This window comes from Mandrillus leucophaeus, unplaced genomic scaffold (assembly GCF_000951045.1).
Source record: "Mandrillus leucophaeus isolate KB7577 unplaced genomic scaffold, Mleu.le_1.0 Scaffold321, whole genome shotgun sequence".
NCBI classification, from domain to species: Eukaryota; Metazoa; Chordata; class Mammalia; order Primates; family Cercopithecidae; genus Mandrillus; species Mandrillus leucophaeus.
In genome coordinates this window covers 3,671,202-3,691,520 of record NW_012103377.1, presented here as the reverse complement: position 1 = coordinate 3,691,520, position 20,319 = coordinate 3,671,202, and the positions used below count along the sequence as shown (strand labels likewise).

General features: G+C 33.8%; 1 protein-coding gene across 4 annotated transcripts in view; it reads left to right on the top strand.

The window, feature by feature from the left end:
- Positions 1-20,319, top strand: part of CNKSR2 (connector enhancer of kinase suppressor of Ras 2) — a 286,046-nt gene that overhangs the window by 135,182 nt on the left and 130,545 nt on the right. For 3 of the 4 annotated variants that reach the window (XM_011988030.1, XM_011988029.1, XM_011988031.1), the window contains exons 8-9: positions 66-134; positions 16,638-16,784. In XM_011988030.1, the coding sequence (XP_011843420.1) occupies positions 66-134; positions 16,638-16,784 (216 nt within the window). The remainder of the gene's footprint in view (positions 1-65; positions 135-16,637; positions 16,785-20,319) is intronic. The other variant, XM_011988032.1, reaches the window with a different exon arrangement.

The window sequence follows — 20,319 nt, the reverse complement described above, 5'->3', positions numbered from 1 at the left end:
TTCCAGAGACAGGAAATGACTGATAAAATTTATGTTCTTTATCATTTCTTTTATATTAAATTCAGTCACCTGCAGATCGGTGCAAGAAAATCCATGCTGGCGATGAAGTGATTCAAGTTAATCATCAGACTGTGGTATGTATAATTACCTTAAAAGTCAGTGGGAGGAACTAATTTTGATTTGCTAAAGCTTTAAAAGAATGCCAATGAAATGAAATTCCTGTTTGTATACAAAATATTGAACAGCCTTTTGAAAAAAATAACTGAATATTGATTCTTCTTAATTATTTGATGGAATGTAAAGCATTTTTTTAAAAGAACATGAAGAGGATTGGTGATGGTTGAGGTTATATATACATTTCTATATGGACAAGTACTAGGTAATAGTACATATTCCATGAACTGGAATAACAATTTTAGAATAGAAATTAAAGTGACAGTGTATATAAATTCAACCTTTTCTTGATACAACTTTTTAAAAGTTTCACTTTATAAATTATTGAATTACCTAGTAGATGTTTTATAACAGCATACATCCATTTATCTAACATTGACTCAAAGTTCATTAAAGTATCTGGTGGTTTTGGGGGGAGTATTTTAAATGTAGATCTTTTAAAATTTTTAAATTTTTAATAGCTGAATTAGCTTCTTATTTCCTAAAAGAGGACAGCAGTTTTAGTTTTAAAAAATGTTCTTGCCCTATGAACCTCACAAATCCCTTTGTTAGCTACCCTTAAAAATCTACAATAGGCACAGAATCCCACTGTCATTTTTTGTGATAGTGGGATTCTGTGCCTATTGTAGATTTTTAAGGGTTATTTTTCTTAATCTTAGATTTAGAAAATGAACATTATATGCTTTTCATTTTGGACTATTTTATATGTCTCAGTTGATTCACTTTTTTCCACTCTCTCTGCCAAATAAAGTATATTATCTTAAAAAGTTAAAATAATCTAGAATTATTAATATCATAACTCATTTGAAAAAATGCAGATTTTTTATTAGTATTCTATTCCTTCTCACTAACTCATCAGAGTGAGTAATTATTTCCTATTACGCAATTTAACTAAATTCGCTCTTGCATGTCCTAGTGATGGAAGAAAATTTGTGAAAAGCCTGATTTTTCTCAATGATTCTAATCATAAGGCAAATGACATTTCAATTTTTGTTTTGAATAATTTGAGAAGTTTGTGGTATTTTGGAAAGGCTTCTAAACTCTGATAATTAAAGCCATGATATCTCCAAGTTCATTATCTAAGTGAAGCAAAAGTTGGTAAACGTTTTCAAAATTAAATGCGTGGGTGCACCTTTGACACTGAATAATAGAGTGTTGGTAGTAGACAAAGCCTTTCCACACTGTGACAGTTTTGATGGCTTTCTTTTCTGATTACTAGAAACTGTACAAAGTGGTTGTTCTGATTGAAGTTTCCTGTCCCATAGGATGAGGATTTGGGCAGTGGGATAAAGCAGCTGCTTCAGTAGACGAGTAGCTTTTCCCTCTTCTAATGTTCATGTGACCTTAACAAACATGACATCTGTTTCAGTAGTTGCAGCACGCATTTCCAGATGGTCAGTAAGAGGATAGAAATTAGTCTCTAATAAAAATAAAATTATTTAAAGGATATTGTTTGTGGAACAAAGACACTGGTGTTTATGAAATGAATATGAAAGCCTTTAAAAGTCTACAAATAAACTAATAAAATCTATGTGGATTGATGACATTTAAATACACCTAGAATGTGTAAATGCTTCTTTACATCACAGGAATATTCTAAAATATTGAAAACTACATAGAATGATGTTTGGGGAAACTTGGTTCCAGTTCTTGCTCTGAAATTGACTTATGGCTTTAAGTGAGTCATGGTAACTGCATCTGTTTACCTTTTTCTAATGATAATAACCATAGCTAACACTTATTGTGTTCTTACAGTGTGCCAAGCATCATGTTAAGTATTTTACATATTTTATTTCATTTAGTCTATGCAATAATCCTGCAAATAAGGTGTATATAGAAATTGAGACTCAGCATAATTATTCAGCTCACCCAAAACTCAAAGCTCTTTGACTCTAAGACCCATATTCTTACTTCAATTTTATTATACTTCCTCCCAAAACTCAAAAATTGTGTAACTATCCAATAAAAGAGGAAGAATCCTAACAAGCACGTAAGTAAATCTCAGGATTCAATGAAAGATTAAGTGGGGCCAAGGGTAAGAGAAGAAGAAAAGAAGTGAGAATTTATGTAGCTGGGCTAGCGAGCCAGCTGAACTGAAATTAGAAATAGGGTTGAAACTTAACTTTACTGCCACTTCCTCACTCTGCTTCTTTCACTCAGATAAGTAAGATATGTAAAACACCTGTCATAATGTCGGGCACACATTAGGAGCTCAATAACAATTAACTTTCCTACCTCCTTTCTTCTCTTTTACCTGCTACAGCAGTTGGACCAATTCGAATCCTCTTTCTTGGCATACTGCTGCTAGAGCCAACAAATTGATTTTGGAATGTAACAGAGACACGATAGTATGTTGAATTTCATGAAAGTAGCCTTTTTAAATAATATGATCAGTTGCCAGGTTTTTTTTGTGTTCAAGTAGAGGCATATTTGGGCAAAACCGATGCATTTCACTAAATGTAGCCTACTCTGCTCTCTTTTTCTTGATGTTACCTGTATTGTGGTCTGTACAATGCATTTAATCTCTTATTAGACAATATACAGAGGTGGTGAAATGGAAATTCTCTTAATTGAAACAAGTATAAATTATTTATAGTCTGCAATTATCCCTTCTCTCCCTACATTCATTACCATAGGGTTTGGTTATGATATAATAGTTACATTAAAGTATGGCCTAATAAATTTGAAATACATAATTAATATTAATTATCTAATCCATTAATTGACTAGAATAGTGAGATTGCCAGTATTGTTCCATACCAATTTAGACTCATTAATGAAAAGAACAATCTTAAATCTTATAATTTTGGATGATACTAACCCAGTTAGTATTTTTCTGTAATTCTAAAATTTCCTATGACTATAGGTAGTAATGTAAAATATAAAATGTGATATTTTTCTTTACTTGAGATAAATACAAAAATTATTTTAAATATTTCCCTAAGAGTCTGAGAAAGTTGAATAAATCAGATGAATTCAAATACTATTTTTTTACATTGCTAGTATGGTATATCTTCAAGATGTCTAATTAGATGTCTATGTTTCTAGTTTGCTCCTTTTTTAAAAGTATTTTCTTATTTGAAACGAAACTGGAAGTTTTATGTCCTTTTTCATGTTGCTATATTCTTTATTATAAGTGGCTTTTAAGTTTTTCAAACCAACATACTTCTATGGCTGAGAAACTGTGGCTGCCAGATAGGAAGAAGAAAAAATCATGAACATCCAAGCAAAGCAGACTGAGTCTTATTACATGTCTTCCCCACCATTGAAGATCCAACTCCTCAAAGGCTGCTGGAATCTCCCAAGATTTTTTCCACTTCATCTGCCACTACATCCCTCTCTCTGGGAGATACCTCGGCATAGTTTGATGCAGCAACTCTGCCCTCATGATGCACTTTTAACACATTTTTTTTTAGCTGATGAGACTACTTATAGTTATTAAAAATATTGGGGAATATTTATAATCTGTTCAATTTCATGTTAATACTCTTTTTGGTGTGCAAGAGTTCTAAAGATTCTATCCATACTAAAAACAGTCTCTTAGTAATATCACTTGAAAAGAGTGGCATATATGATGGTTTAATCTATTAATAACATTTGGAAATTTTTCCTTTTATTTTGTATAAATATTAAAACTTATTCACTGTTATTTTGAAAGGTATTCTGGAACCTGACGACTACATTATGGCAAGAAATGGTTCAATAGATGAGGCTATAAAGGATACTGGAATGGAAAATAACCAGGTTGGGATAGTCAAGAAGAAGATAGACTGCAGCAAATAGGATATTCTACATTGATTAGTGAGAGATGGAAGATAAGTACTATAAGCTAGTGGTTTTTGCTACCTCCAAAATGACAAACATAGTTGAGCAAGGCTAGGGATGGCAGAAAGTGTGGGAGGAGGGAACAGATTGAAGGACTATCTCAAAACTTCATCTAACTTCATTTATGTGTCTCCCTTACTCTCACTCTTGTCTCTCATTTTGGACTCTGTCCTCACTTGTTCCTTCAACCCCAGAACAACAGGAGAATATTGTTCAAAGGAGAAGCCAACATAATCAGAATGAATGGAGAGTGTGGTAACCCCTTAATGTTCATCTCTCCTTTTCCCTCCATCTCAGTTTACCTCCTTCCCTGGACTTCAGCAGAAATGAATGAGTCATTGAGTGGAATCAATACCATGATGATGTCTTAACAGCAGATGTACTTACTTTCTCTTTTTAATTTGCTAAATTGTTGTCTATTTTTTTTATTTTCTTCTAATTCCATTTTCTTTTCTTTATCATTCTCATCTCTTCTCACTGGACTATTTCTCCTCCACTCTTCATCTCATTAAGTTTTATTTATTCTTGCATATTCTGTTCTGCTTTCTCAGAGTAGAAAGTATTTATCATATAATTCCATATACCTAAGATATTGAAAACTGAGACCACAAGGGGCAGTATTTCTGGTGTACCCCACATCTTATTCCTGTAAACACGCATGTTTATGGACTACAGAGATTAATTATGTTAGCATGGTGTTTAACATATTGCCTAATAAATAATGGGTTCTTATAATAGCCTAAAATAACTGTGTTAGAATTCTATGAAATCGGTATTCTAAAATAGAACAAGTGAATCATTCTCTTTTGGAAGGGGGAAAAATTATGAAGAGACATTTACCAAAAATTAAGGAAACAATACATCAGTGATTTCAGTTACTCATAATAATATTTTCTTTCAGATTCTACCATATATAGTAGATAGTTTATGAGAGCTTCATAGATTGTTTTACTTTTATTTCACATTGAACATTATGGATTTGATGAGAATGTGTGGAAACTGGTTTTGAAGTGATACATGTTGATATAAACTGTATTTTTATTTTGTACAGAGAAATCAATTTATTACTTTATCATCCAATATATTTCATGTTTCTGTCATCAAACTAAAATTTATTATCTTAAGTCCTTATATAAAGGAGATAAATTGTATGATATCTCAATAATAGTTACTTCCTGTTAACCAATTTATTTTCTCTGCAGATCTGTGCATCCTGATTTGTTTCTTTCTTATTTGTGCAGTTCTTACTAGCTTTATCAGGAAGAGTAGTTGCTTTTTTAAAATGGTTACTGTTTCATTTTTATGATTAAACTTTATCTTTCAGTTTCAACGTGTGGTTACTATGATCTAGTTATTTTACATGGAATTTTTAGTTTCCTTATAACTTTATTTTATGTGTTTAAAATGTATCTATTGGCTGAAGTTCTCACCTACTCTGGCTTATTAACTTATTAAGTGTATGGCTCATTTGCAAATCAGTATCATCCTCAGTCCCCCCCCCCCACGTGGTTTTTGTTTTTGTTTTTGTTTTTGTTTTTTTTTGGTAATCTCTCAAAAAAGCAAGAGTCTGCCAGTCACAATTGCCCAATCCACTTCCTTTTCATAGTAGGAGTAGGCAATCAGTAGATAACATTTAACTGCTCGATAAAAAAATCATCACATGAAAGGGAAACACTATAGAACCACCATATAATTGGAAATTCAATAGATAATGGCATTAATCTTAAGTTCTTTTTAGTTTATTTAGCCCTAGGACTCAAGCATAGGTTTCATCCACTAAATTAATATTCTGATTGGCATGGTAGCTCAAATTGTAGGTAATATAGCCGCTTTTACATTTCCTCTCACACTGTCCCTTCTGCATCTTATTATCCTAATAGTGGACAATAAAGGATTTTTAAAAGTTGGAAAAATGGTATTCGAAGTTCACTGCGGTCTCATTTGGAGCTGACATTGAGTTCTCTTTTTTGTCTGAGTTGCTGGAATTTTGGTAAAGTGATTTCTAAAGGTAACTTCTACAGTGAAAATACTTAGGGCCATTACAGAAGTTTTTTTTTTTTTTTTTACTAAAATTTCTATTAATAAATATTTAGAATACTTTTAGCTATATATATATATGTACACATATATGTGCTTTAGTTTTGTGTTTTGATAAATATATACATATATTGCAGTATTTGCTAAATTTTCAAATAAGCATATTTTTGTTACATGTCTGCTAGTAAATGACATTGTTAAAATCATTTATAGCAAAGTTGTACATTTTTAAACATATTACTTTTTAAATACTAGGGTTTGAGTTGCTTTTTAATTTTGTCATTTAGGTTCCTGAATTAAATTTAAGCATGAATTTTTTATAAGTATAGATTTTCCCCAAAATTCTTATAAATGGGAGCTTTAACATTTTAGATAAGGATGCTTCATTTTACTCTTTGACTTTGGTGACTGGGAGTCTTTTCTTTTTATTTCAAAATACATATTTTTCCAGCATCTTTGTAAGAAGAACAGAAATGAAATATAGGAAGGAATGGCTGAAATTTAATAACTTAATAACCCATGCAAATATCTTGATTAAAAAATTAGTTAAAGGCCTGTATGGTGGCTGAGGGCGGTGGCTCATGCCTGTAATTCCAGCACTTTGGGAGGCCAGGGTGGAGGGGGATTGCTTGAGGCTAGAAGTTCAAGACCAGCCTGGGCAACATAGCGAGACCACGTCTAATTTTAAAAATTAGCCAGGTGTCGCAGCATGTGTTTGTAGTTCAAACTAGTCAGGAGGCTGAGGCAGGAAGATCACTTGAGCCCAGAAGTTCCAAGGTTGCAGAGGGCTATGATGGTTCCACTGCACTCCAGCCTGGACAACAGAGTGAGACCCTGTCTCAAAAAGAGAAGAATCTGTATTATTATGGTTATTTTAAAATATGTTACTGCTCTTTTGGGGACTGAGGTTCTACAGTATGATCAGAGGTTTACATTACAGCTCTACCTTTCACTACAATGTGATTGTCTTCCTCCTTTTCTCTCTTTAGCAAAAGCTTTCAGACCCATTCAGTTTTATGTTTTGATGAAGTAAAAGGACATTATGAATGATGCTGAAATAAAAGCAAAATTGGCTTTTAGTTTTCTGTAGCGTATATGAATGAAAACCATGAAGTCTCCAAAATAAACCTTTAACTTTGAAAGACCACAACATTACCAAATGCCATATTGGAAGGGGAGAAGGGAAAGTGAGCTGTATGTTCAAAGTGCTGAACTATACCCACAGCTTTGGAATCAGCTTGTCACAAAAGTCAAGACACCAACTAGGCAAAGTCCGCAGTTAATATAAGTGATAGGTTACAGGAGATAGTGCAAGTAACAGGGTATGAAAAGTCACCACCTTTGGTAAAACTATGTGGGTGATTCATAAAACTTACATGAAAAATTATTATCACTATTTTCTTTCTCCCATGAACTTAATTATGAGTCAATCAAGAAATTCTGATTTAGCTCTCAGAACTTCTTGAATGTGGGGGAAAAAGATTCCAGGGGAGAAAAAAGTGCTAGCTTCTTGTAGTGTTTGAGTTGGCTCTCTGTCTTGGACTCCCTGTCCATCTTCAGCTGTGAGAAATTATGTTCTCTGTTAATGCTTTCTTTTTAAATACTATATAGTTATACACACACATTATATATGCACACATATTCATAACTGTGAAATTCACATGAAAATATTAAGTATTAAAAAGATATATGTAAATTCAGATTGTGAGCAGTTCAACATGGTCTAAGTTTTACGTTGAAATTAAGTCACGTTAAAAAACCAAATGCCTTGACATACTCTTATTTCAGTGGATAAGTGCCATATAAAGATCAGGAGGATGTGAGATGAAGAATGGGTCAATGAATAAAGACATTAAATTGTGGGCATTTTTTCTGTAATGAAAATAAAATCTTTCCCATATTTCTTCTTTTCAAATATTTGTTCCTTTTATCTTTTCCCAAGACTGTCTTTGAATCATGTTTATAAAAATATCAACACTAAAGTTTTATTTAAAATAGGTAAACCTTGGGGCATTTCTGAATACTCTGAGTTACCTATTTAAGTTACTCTAAGCTAGGGTTAAAAATCACTTATTTGCATAGTTCCTTAACCACTGCATACACATTAGCTTATATTCCTTTGTACCTGAACCATGACTAATTCTTTATTTCTGTTCAGTGAATGAATGACTGTGAAAGAACAAAATTAAGATATCTTCAAATGTAGTAGACTTTAATATTGTAAGACTTTTTAATTAATATTTTGTGGGAAAAAATTAGGTGAAGGTGGATTTTGTAGATTGGTACTCATTATTTAATAGTTTTAGGATCTTTGAAAGGCATTGTATATCAAAATTCATTATTTCTGAAGTGTTTATAACAGTATGCTATTTCCTTCACATAGATTGTTTTCCCAAAGAAAGAGGTAGTCATTGGTATAAAATGTTTAATTTATTAGATACTTCAGTATCTTTTTAGTAACACAAAGAAACAGAACATGATAATAAATATGTCAGCACCAAAAAAATAGGCAAAGACAGAGAGTGTCATTAGCGGCAGCATGATGGCTTGTGTATTGAATTAAGTCTCTTCAGTGCTCTTAAAAAGAGCAGGAGGATATTTGGGTGTAGCATGACTCATCAGACCTTCATACAGGCATACTTCTAGTCTCTAAAATTTCGTTTGGGAAAAGGTATCATTTATACATTACAACCTGTGAGTAACAGTGTGTGTAAACACAGGAGTGTGTGTAAATGTTGATAATGAATCTGTTTCTTTGTCTTGTGTAGGGTAATAACTTTGAAAATATTTTAAGAAATGTTCTATCTTCCTGCCTGTGGGTATAAAGATGCTCTCTTGCAACTCCAAATATAGCCCTGAAAAAGGTAAAGAAGGTCTGGGTTGATAGGCTTAAATTCTTACCTTTATGTTTATTTGTAACTGGCTACTTGGGACCATAGAGTAGAAATTATCTTTTCATATGTTAGTCAAATAATTCACCAGCTGTTATTTGGAAAGCAGACCAGGGCAAGTTCTAAAGGGGTCAGAGACAACTTCTTCCCTCTGTGTACCGAGGGGAAAAGAAGCCTATCATCTCTTCAGCACCAACCCCAAAGCCTCTTGTGCACCTAATCCAGGCAACCAATTTTCCAGGACCTGCCCACTTATGTTGTCCTTCACAAAGGAACACCTGCTGTCTGCTTCAGCCTGATCAAAACAATTACAAGCCCCATCCACAAGAAAGCAGAACCTCTGGCTTTTAGCACTTGGGATTCCTTGATGACCTTCTTGGGAAATTTTAATCCTGTTTGTGTTGTGTATAAAATACATTTTAATGTACATGTTGGGGGTTATATATAAATTAGTAAGCTATATGACTTGCCGTTGCTTGTAGACACTGACTTCTGCTACCTTGGATAATGAGGAAGATAATAGTAGTTCAGTGTATGTGAAAAACATTATAGCTAATAATAAGACATTTTGTGTAAAAATGCATATGGTGGTTTTATAAAGATTCATTTTAGCCCATGAAATTAATGTGAATGAATTAATCTATGAAAATATTGAAAAAGCACTACAAAATATTTTTCTGAAAAAACACCTTCATAACAGTGTTTATATGATGTGTATGATAAAGTAAAATTTTTCTAGGGCAAATAGGATCTATACCCACTGTTCCTTTCCTTGTCTTAATCACATCGCTATGACTTTAGGTCTGGAGTATTAAAGATAGAAATATTTTTTCAAAGGTTCATTTATAAGGAGAAAGTTTACTTGAAAATTTGGGGTACAGAATGTTGCAGCTTTAGTATCAAGTGTTTTACTTTTTTGGATGAGAGGTCATTTAATCTTTTATGTGACAAATTTTAAGTATATTACATTTAAAGAATATTTTAATACTACATCTTGGTTTTATGTACAAAACTAAACCCTCCTTTCGAGTTTCAAGGCCCTTTATTGTTTCTGAAACATTTACATCATCATGTCACCATATCAGCTCACTAGTCAAGTTATGCAGTATGCTGTGAGATTCACATGAGGAAAATATGATGTCACCTTTAAAAAGAGGCTTTATAATGGGTACTGCATGTAAGATGAATCTTTATGGATAGGTAAGATTTTATAAGTGAGAGAAAAATTACAAGCAGAGGGAAGAGTGCTTTTGCAAAGATACAGCGAAAGAGAAAAGCACAGTGTTTGAAGGAAACGTATATTCATTACTCAACTAACTCATTTAATTATCAACTTTCTAAAAGCCTCTTATACTCATCTGAACTCTGTGTTTCTCCTGCCTCACTGCTCCTTCCCTTGTTCTGTCATCTATGTGTACTGAACTACTGAAAGTTGCTCAAACCAATGATACTTTGCCTCAGAGCCTTGTTTACCCCCTCAACCTCCACATCTTCACCTGTCCAACTCCCAAAGAATTTGGCTTAAACTCACTGGAAACCTTCATTAGACCCTCAAGGATGGGTTAGGTGCCCCTGTTCGGGGCTCCTATTGCACCCTGTATTCACCCTATTGAGGTACTTACTGCATTTTAACTGTTTATTGCTCCTTAACGAGGCACAGGCTGTGCTGCATTCACCGTTGTATTCATACTACGTGGAAGACACACAATAAATACTTATGAGTTATATCTAGTCTCAGAAACATGTGAAACACCTAAACTGATCTAGACATGGGCAAGTCACTGCCTTCAAGGAGCTCATAATCTATTACAGAGGTTCTCAAATTGTGGTTCTTTAGGCCAGTAATATCAGCCTCACTTGGAAACTTGTATTAGGAAATAAAGGGTGGGTGGAGGAATTCTCAGACCCGACTCCAGAACTACTGGATCAAAAACCCTGGGGGTTAAAACTCAGCATTCTTTTAACAAGGCTTCAAGGATTCTAACATGCTAAAGTTTGAGAACCACATTGAAGAAAAATAATCTGAAAAAGCTATAATCAACCATACTGACAAAGGACCTGTTTGAGTATTGGTTATTTGTTCCTTAGTTGGGCCTTTGGAGAGCTATTAAAGGTTTTGAAACAGAAAACTTTTACACTGTAGCAGTATTTTGGAGTTGCAAAAGACTAGAAGCAGAAAGACTGGTTAAGATTCTGGTTTCAGTCTAGCAGTAGGTATCCAAGCCAGAACTATGGCAGTGAGAACAGGCATTAGTTGCTAGGATCTATTTGTTAGGACACAAAATAGATTAAAAAGAGGAGAGAAGTCACAGGTGACTCCAAACTCCCAACTTTAGAGTACGACAGGGAGTTTTTTGGTTTGTTTGGGTTTTTTTGTTTGTTTGTTTGTTTTTCTGGTGAATGAAAGTAAAGAGATAATGAGTTTCATTTTTAAAGTCTTGTATTCATGTGAGCTACCAGTGGATATTCAAGGGAAAATACTGTGCTTTAGAATTGAAAAGACATTAATGTAAGTTCTGGCTTCACCGCTTACTATTTTTGTAATCTTGGCCAAGAAAACAATCTCTTCTTGCTTCAGTTTCTGCACACGTAAATTGGGTTTAATAGTTTACCTCATTAGGCTTTTGTAAGAATGAAAATATAAAGAAAAAGAATGTAACATAGATATGAAGAATCTGGCACAGTGAATTGTTGATGCTTGCGATTATTCAGTAGCTATTAACGTGGACAAGCTAAACAGTTGGAAATAACTCTAGAGTTATTGATAGGAAGCAGGAATGGTAGAAAGATTTGGGAATCATGCAGGAAGTTGTTGGTGAAAGCTTTTGACAGAGATTATTGTAAGAAGACAGCATAAAGTATTAGAAAGGTGTGTAACACTTAGCCTAGAGGAAACAGGTACACTTATTGGTAGGGAAGAAGAAGAAAAGATGGAGGACAGGTAGGCAGAGATGTAACAGAACCATGTTATTTTACTCAAACTAATCTTTATCATCTATTTTCATGTTCCTACCCACTCTGTGTTTTAGAGTTGGAATGTATTGTGACTGAAAGTTACCTAATTATTTGACCTATGCAAGAATATTGAAACATCTCTTGATATTGATCTGTTTCACAAGTCAGCCAAATTCTTTTTTGGATATCTTTGACTATTAGAATATTTTTCATCTCTGGATGTGGTGGTTCATGCCTATAATCCCAGCACTTTGGGAGGCCAAGATGGGGAAATTTCTTGAACCCAGGAGTTAGAGCCCAGCCCTGGCAACATAGTGAGACCCTCATCTCTACAAAAAAATTAAAAGTAGGCAGTCATGGTAGTGTTCACCTGTAGTTCCAGCTACTCTGGAGGCTGAGATGGGAAGATTGCTTGAGCCTGGGAGGTCAAGGCTGCATTGAGCCATGGTGGTGCCACTGCACTCCAGCCTGGGCAACAGAGTAAAACCCTGTCTCAAAAAAAAAAAAAAAAAATTCTTTAAATTTTGCACCTTATTTAATTCCTTCCAATATTAGCAGCTTATACTCTTATATTAGTTATTATTATATTAGTAACCACTAGGACCTCTTCCTCCTTCTTTCAAGACTCTCTCTACCTGCTAGTATATACTTTGATTACAGCCAGTGGAAAGAGTACTTTACAGCCATTCTACGTATTACTGTTAAATCTTTACATGGTTTCTAATTTAAGTTTCACACACTGAATATTTTTAAACCACAACCAGAAACTTAAATGAAAAAATGGAAAACTAACCTAGAAAAATGATTAACGGCCAAGCACAGTGGCTCAACGCCTATAATCCCAGCACCTTGGGAGGCCAAGGTTGGCAGATCACCTGAGGTCGGGAGTTTGAGACCAGCCTGACCAACATGGAGAAAACCTGTCTCTACTAAAAATACAAAATTAGTCAGGTGTGGTAGTGCATGCCTGTAATCCTAGCTACTTGGGAGGCTGAGACAGGAGAATCACTTTGAACCCGGGAGGCGGAGGTTACAGTGAGCCAAGATCGCACCATTGCACTCTAGCCCAGGCAACAAGAGTGAAACTCTGTCTCAAAAAAAAACCAGAAAGAAAAAAAGAAAAGAAAAATGATTAACACGTATTTATATATTTTATATGGCTAAAGGTATGTTAGAATATCCCAGAGACTGGAATTATTTGTACTGGAGCTCTAGCACCATGTCATATTTGACTTCTAGTAGAACATGACCAAAACCAATAAATGGGGGGAAAGTGTTAAGAGTTATATTTGGTAAAGAAGATAGAAATGATTCAAATTTAAGGAGTTTGAGAGCAGACTAAGGAAAAAAAGGACTATTCAAATGAGAAAGGCGCAGCTCTGGTTGCTGTTTATGTGTATACAAATACTAGGATGGGACTGATATAGCTAAAACCTACGTATGTTATTAAGAAAAATGTTACACATAGGCTGTAAATTACTCAGTAGGCTTCATTCCTATTTAATAATTTCTAAGTGAAACTGATTTAATACTTAAGTGGAGTATCTACTGAGATCATTCACTGAATCGAAAATCAGTGGATAGTATAGTTCTTGACTTATTGAATACACCTGAATAATAAATTTATATTCTCTCTTGTCAATCATCAAGGTATAATGCATAGAGCAGATTTTACTTCTCCGTCACCACCTTTTTGTGTTTTAAATAGTAGTGTTGCCTTTCTGGTTCTGCAGTTTTGGTAGAAATTTTCCATCCATATCAAACAGTCCTGATTAGGTAATTCATAAAATTTATTATTTTCTAATTGGAATGTTGCTATTCATAGACTAGGTTCATGTATTTTGTTGGTTTTGTTTGTTTACAAGAGTAACTCACACTTATTGCCAGAAGTTTAGGAAATAAAAGTATAAAGAAGAAAGTATATATTGCAAGTCCTTACTCCCTTTAATTGAACCACCATTAATGGTGTTTTCTATATTTATGTACATTCTTTAACGAAAGTGGAATTAAATTATGTTTGCTTTTTTGGAACTTACTTTTTTTTAACACAATTTTTATATCCCTTACTCATGGATACATTTACATAATGTACAATTTTTGGTTGATTTAAACAGTACTGTGACACATATGTTGCACATTTATTTTTGTGCTTTTATCCAATCATTTCCTTAAGGTAGTGGAAGTAGAATTTGGGAGCCAAAGATATGTAATATACAGTCTTGATGTATATTTCTTTGCTTTTGTTTTAAACATTGTTAATGTCATGTAAATAATAAAAGGCTGATTTAAAAATAGTAAAAATACCCAAATTTTCTGCCATTAAATAACTTTCAGCTGTAAAATTAAAATCTACCCAAATGAATTTTCTTATCAGAAACCAATTCTACTTTCTGATAGAAAAGCAATTCTAAGCTGGGCACGGTGGCTTATGCCTGTAATCCCAGCACTTTGGGAGGCCACGGTGGGTGGATCACGAGGTCAGGAGATCGAGACCATCCTGGCTAACACGGTGAAATCCCGTCTCTACTAGAAATACTGAAAATACAAAAATACAAAAATTAGCCGGGCGTGATGGCAGGCGCCTGTAGTCCCAACTACTTGGGAGGCTGTGGCAGGAGAATGGCGTGAACGCGGGAGGCGGAGCTTGCAGTGAGCAAAGATCGTGCCACTGCACTCCAGCCTGGGCGACAGAGCGAGACTCTGTCAAAAAAAAAAGCAATTCTATTTTTTGGAATTGTTTTCTTGAAAAGAGCACATAGAAAGTGTGAAAGAATAGGATGAATCAAATTGCACTAAAAATTTCATAGGAAAATACCATCTAGCCTTAAAAATCTTCAAATTTTGTAATAAGTAAAATGAAAAGAAATTGGTGAGTAGAAATCAATGTGTAAATCGAGAATAGATGTGCTGGAAAAAAGATTATGGCCATCACATTGACCACTTTAGTATAGTTAGCAATTATTTGAGTGAATAATTAAATAATAAAATGTGGTTATCATTAATAAGTTGTTCCCAAACTCTTTGTATAAGTAGTATGTTTTCTCCCCCCAAACTTGTAATTCAAAATGTGCATTCATATTTTTTTTGGCAAGCAAAATGAACCCTTGGATTTGAACTCCCTTTGCTTTAACTCTTGGCTGTACAGATACTGCACAGCTATCAGAGGAATCAGAATCAATGTAATATACCTTTGGGCACATAATAGTCCCCACTTACATGTAAGGGGAGGCATTTGACCAGTTCCATTGCTGTAGTTGATCCACATTAATGTGATTTAAAAAAAACAAAACAAAACAAAAAAAACTGGCAGTCTCATTCAGGTTATCCAAGTATAATGATCATTTTGATTCATATCTGAGACCCCCTGAGATTTTAAGCATTATAACATCTCACTTCTTGTTTGTTCTAACTTCACCAACACTTAATTCAGCTATAGTTGATGTTGCAATTTAGATGAATGCTTGTTAAATATACAAAAGTCCCCATTCCATAATAGCCGCATTCCAGATTACCTCTTCTTCATAGTCTGGTCTATGCTGCTTTTGGTGGAAGTGCTCATTCTCTCCGGCTTGACAAATATCTCCCAGTCAAAAACATGATTATTATTAAAGACAAAAGGCACTAATTATCTTTAACTTGGATGCCTAGGAAGAAACTGTATCACTGTTCAGACCATTTGCTAAATCCTACGTGCAATTCAGGATAAATTTTGACCTAGTGTGTTTATATAACACATCCTGGAAAAGTATAATCCATTAGGGTTTGGGATAAAAGGTTCTTCTCTCTTTTAAATGTGAAATGTTTTGTTTTTTTTTTTTTAAAAAACAACTTGGAATAATAGACATTTTAATGTGTTTCTTTAAAGCATAGTTTCTAGGATTTCAGTTACTTGATACTGCATCACTAGTCCGTTTTCAAAGCAAAGTAACAAAAATTATTCTATGTTCAGAATTTTAAAAGGATGAAGAGTGAAGTAATTTTAACAGGGTGCAGTTGAGCCCGATTTCAAGACATTTATCAAGTACTTTGATTTTAATTACACAATATGTTTTTAGGTGATATTCAAATAGGATGACTTCATTAAATTTAGCACATTATATTTTAAGTTTATAGGGTTGTTTGGAACACATTTCCAATAGCTGCTTCATTGGAGTAGTGTTACCTTGTTATTTTTGTTCTGTCTTTATAGCATGGTAAAAGGCTTATTGTATTGCTGCTCTTGTCCATGCATAAGAATGTTGCCTTGGTATGTCAGTACCAGCTATTGGTAGTAAAATATCAGTCTAATTTAGAGACACTGGTACCACTTATCTCTAAAAGATGGTGATGAGTAAGCTTGTGGTGTAGTTTGTAAGCTGAGGACATTGCCAAATCCTTGTTTTCAGGCATATAGATTTTTAACTATACTAGTGAACAGAGCTTGGATCTAGACCTAGCAGCTGAGCCGCATTAATGGTGACATAATTTCATTACATTCTGAAGTACTCCATTGGTAGGATACCATTTTAGTCTTTGCTTTGACATGGTAAATGTCCATTATGTTGTCTCATAATGATATGGACTAATGCAATAACATGGTTAATCAATTCAAAGATAAAATTTCTTGAGTATGTATCTCCTGAAAATTGATAGGATGGTACACCAATTATGTGACTTTTTTTTTTTTTTTTTTTACTAATCTTATTAAAGGGGGAGAACATTAAATCTTTGAATACTGTACCTCAATTTTATTGTAATGATTTTGCTGGTTACCAGGTGGGGTGGCAGTTGAAAAATTTGGTGAATGCACTACGAGAGGACCCGAGTGGTGTTATCTTAACTTTGAAAAAGCGACCTCAGAGCATGCTTACCTCAGCACCAGCTTTACTGAAAAATATGAGATGGAAGCCCCTTGCTCTGCAGGTAATGAAGCTTAATCATAAGTCATACACCATCATTTTAGCCATAGATTATCTCAGTAATGCTTCTTTATTGTGCCTCATCTCAGCAGCATATGGATTAATCTTGTATGCTTTTGAAAAGTTGTTTGTGAAATGATCTCTTCACAGCTATTCTAATAGGCTTAATTGTGATGAAATCCGAGAGTATCTAAAACCCAAATGAAAAACAACTCTGCCTTAATTTGTAAACATTTAAAGCATAATTCCAAAAGGTCACAATTTATTTCATTCCAAAATATGAATAGAATGAAAATCAGATGGTTCATTTTTATGATATGATCTTCTATTTTTTGTTATACCCACATACTCTTTTAGAAGAAGCTAAGTGATAGTTTATAGAATTCTTTTAAATCAGTTCATTAAATAGTAATAGTAATTTATAAACAGTAGGAAAATGAAATTTTATATTAGTAATTAAAATGCACCTAGTACACACTAGGTGCAGTGACTCACACCTGTAATTCCAGCACTTTAGGAGGCTGAGGCAGGTGGATCACTTGAGGCCAGGAGTTCAAGACCAGCCTGGGCAACATAGCATAACCCCATCTGTACAAAAAATTAAAAACTTAGCCAGGCATGGTGGTATGCGCCTGTAGTCCCAGCTACTTGGGAGGCTGAGGCAGGAGGATCATGTGAGCCCAGGAGTATGAGGTTGCAGTGAACTATGATCATGCTACTGCACTCCAGCCTGGGCAACAGAGACTCCATCTCTTAAAAAGAAATGTGCCTTGTACATTCCTCCTGACTGATCGTTTTTCTCTTTTCACCTTGTAAGGTGGCAAAAATAAGGAAATTGTTGCACTAGAATTTTTGCATTTTTCTTCAGCATGAAACATCACTCTTCAGCATGAAATGTTGCTCTTAACATTGATAACATATTTATTAAGCATTATCTTCAAAGTTATAAAAATACGATTCTGATTGATGAAAGGCAAGGATGTAATGAATTTTCTTCTACTTCAGTCAGGATATAATTTTTAAACTTAAGTAATTTTTGTCCTTCACAAAATGTGCATTTTTAAAATGAGACTATTACCTTTTCTTAGAAGTTAATTAAAAAAAAATTAGATTGCCCATTGAACTGGAACATGGCCCATTATTCATATTAGAAAGGAAAGCAGTATATGAAATGCATTATTGTCACTGCTATGTAAATTGTTATTAAGCTCTATATTAGTACCTTTTATTATTCATAGATTTTTTTCCTAAGAATCAAAATTCTCCGTTATACATGAATGGCTTTATAGATTATAATGATTTCTCATTGTTTGAAACTTTACTACTTATTGGCCGTTGGCATTATACTTAAGTAATATAAAAACGCATATATGTGTCAACATTAAGGCCTTTAACATTTTAATGTGAATCTGTTTTTCAAGTTAATATATGTAAAACTGAATTAACATGTCCAAATCCATTTGACTTGCATATATGTTTATTTTAAAAGATACTTGATGATCATTACAGTTCAGAGGTCGGTGTTTGCCTCATTATCGAAGTCATAGATGAGTAGATCAGACTTTCCCATTACATCATTTTTTTTCTCACTGCGTTATAATTTGCTTTGTTCCCCCTAGAGTTTCCTATTGCCATGTCTTCCCCAAAGATCCTTCTTCAAAGTGTAAGGGTGTGGAAACCCTGAAAAAGAGGCCTGTACTTTCAGTCATTAGGTTATCTTCTCTATATATATGAGGTGAAATTTAATACCTCTTCTTTAGTCCCTCATATTTCACGTTAAACACCGAAAATACCCTAGTTTCTTGTTGATCCATGCACTCTGAAGGATTATCTCTAGCACATGCGTTTGTAATCTATTCCCCTGTTATATTCTTTTCCACATGCACAAACTGAAGTGGAGAGTTAAGGTAATGGCAGTACCCAGTTAAGAATCGTTTTTATATAAAATGCTAAAATAACTGAAAGACCAACTTTTTTGTTACATATACGTTTGGTATATGTATTCAAACCTAGAGAAAAAGGACTTGAATTTTAAAAATTACCTTCATATCATTCCTTACCCTGTAATTGCCTTACTCTTAAGGCACTGTTTCTAGATCCATTCCAAATTCTGAGAAATGTGCCTCATCAGATCACTAATTATTTTTATTCATCATTGCTTATTCAGCTATGCTGCATGTATTTGTAAATTTACTTTTTCACAGTGCTGAAATCTGAAAAGGAGGAAATCAGCATTATATAAGTGCTATATCTATTGACATTTTTGTAAATTTGTCATTTCAGCTGAATTTGGTTCACCTAAAATCTATTGGCCAAAGTCAACCACCAATAGATAAATAATACTATTGGTTGGGGGAGGGGAGACTGCTTCTAACATTTTTGAAAATTACTTCAGTTGTTGCCTTTTTACAGAGCAGAGGAAAGAGTACTGGCATTAATTAAATATTTTCTAGTGGCTAAAACAAGGTCTTAGGAGTGAGGACAATGGATAAGTCCTCTAACATACCACACCACTACCGAATCTCCCTGAAGAAGACCTGAAATTGAACCATTACAGAATTCTTCATTGATCTTAAAGTTCTGGCTTATGCTAAAATGCAAAGACACCTGAAAACATAATGAAAACTATCTAGTCAAAATTTTTATAGATCATAGATTTTGATACAAAAGATAGACAAAATCTCAAGATACCAGGATCTGGAGGATGAAGGTACACTGTCTCTAGAGGGGGAAAAGTTAAAGAAATACTAAGATGAGAAGATCTTGAAGGCAGTTTTGCATAAAATCATTACTTTATCTCAGGTCACCTTTTCTTCCTAGTACCTAAGGAACTACCTCAGACGTGAAACGTAACTGCTAAACGTAGTAACAATCCTCTGCATAGACAAGAGTGCCATTTTTATTGTATTCTTCCTTTTGGTAGGTGCAGAAATACACTGGAGCCAAAATGCCCATCAACTCATTCAAACATAAATCTTCAGCATTCAAACTTGAAAAAATGGAAATGAGGTTATTTCTTTTTTCACAGGGTGTACCAGTAGTCTACCAAAAATTATTTAAAATAGAGGATACAAAAGGAAAGAATCTGTGGCATTTATTTAACTCAATATGTCTATTTAATCTTTTTGAAAATACTATCCCAGGCTTAATTTACCTGATAGCATTTATAGATAAAATATAGGAAAGTTTGTAGTAGTATGAAGGTAGGCACTAATACATGTATCTTTTTAATGAACAAGTTTATCCTAACATAAGGAATAATAATTTTTTAAACTTATAAGGAATTGTTTTTAGCTATACAAATAAAACAACCTTATCTATCCTAAGGTAGAAGATTGTCAAAGAATATCACATGTTTTAATTAAAGTAGTAGTTTTATTTCTAAAAGTACTAAAAGCATAGTGACTTCCAATATTGATTAACTACGGTGATGAGTTTTGATTTGGATTTTCTTTTGAAATTCATTGATGAAATTACAGCCAAATAAACAAAAGGATACAATCCAACTTCATACTCACAGAGCAATTTCATTAGTACAT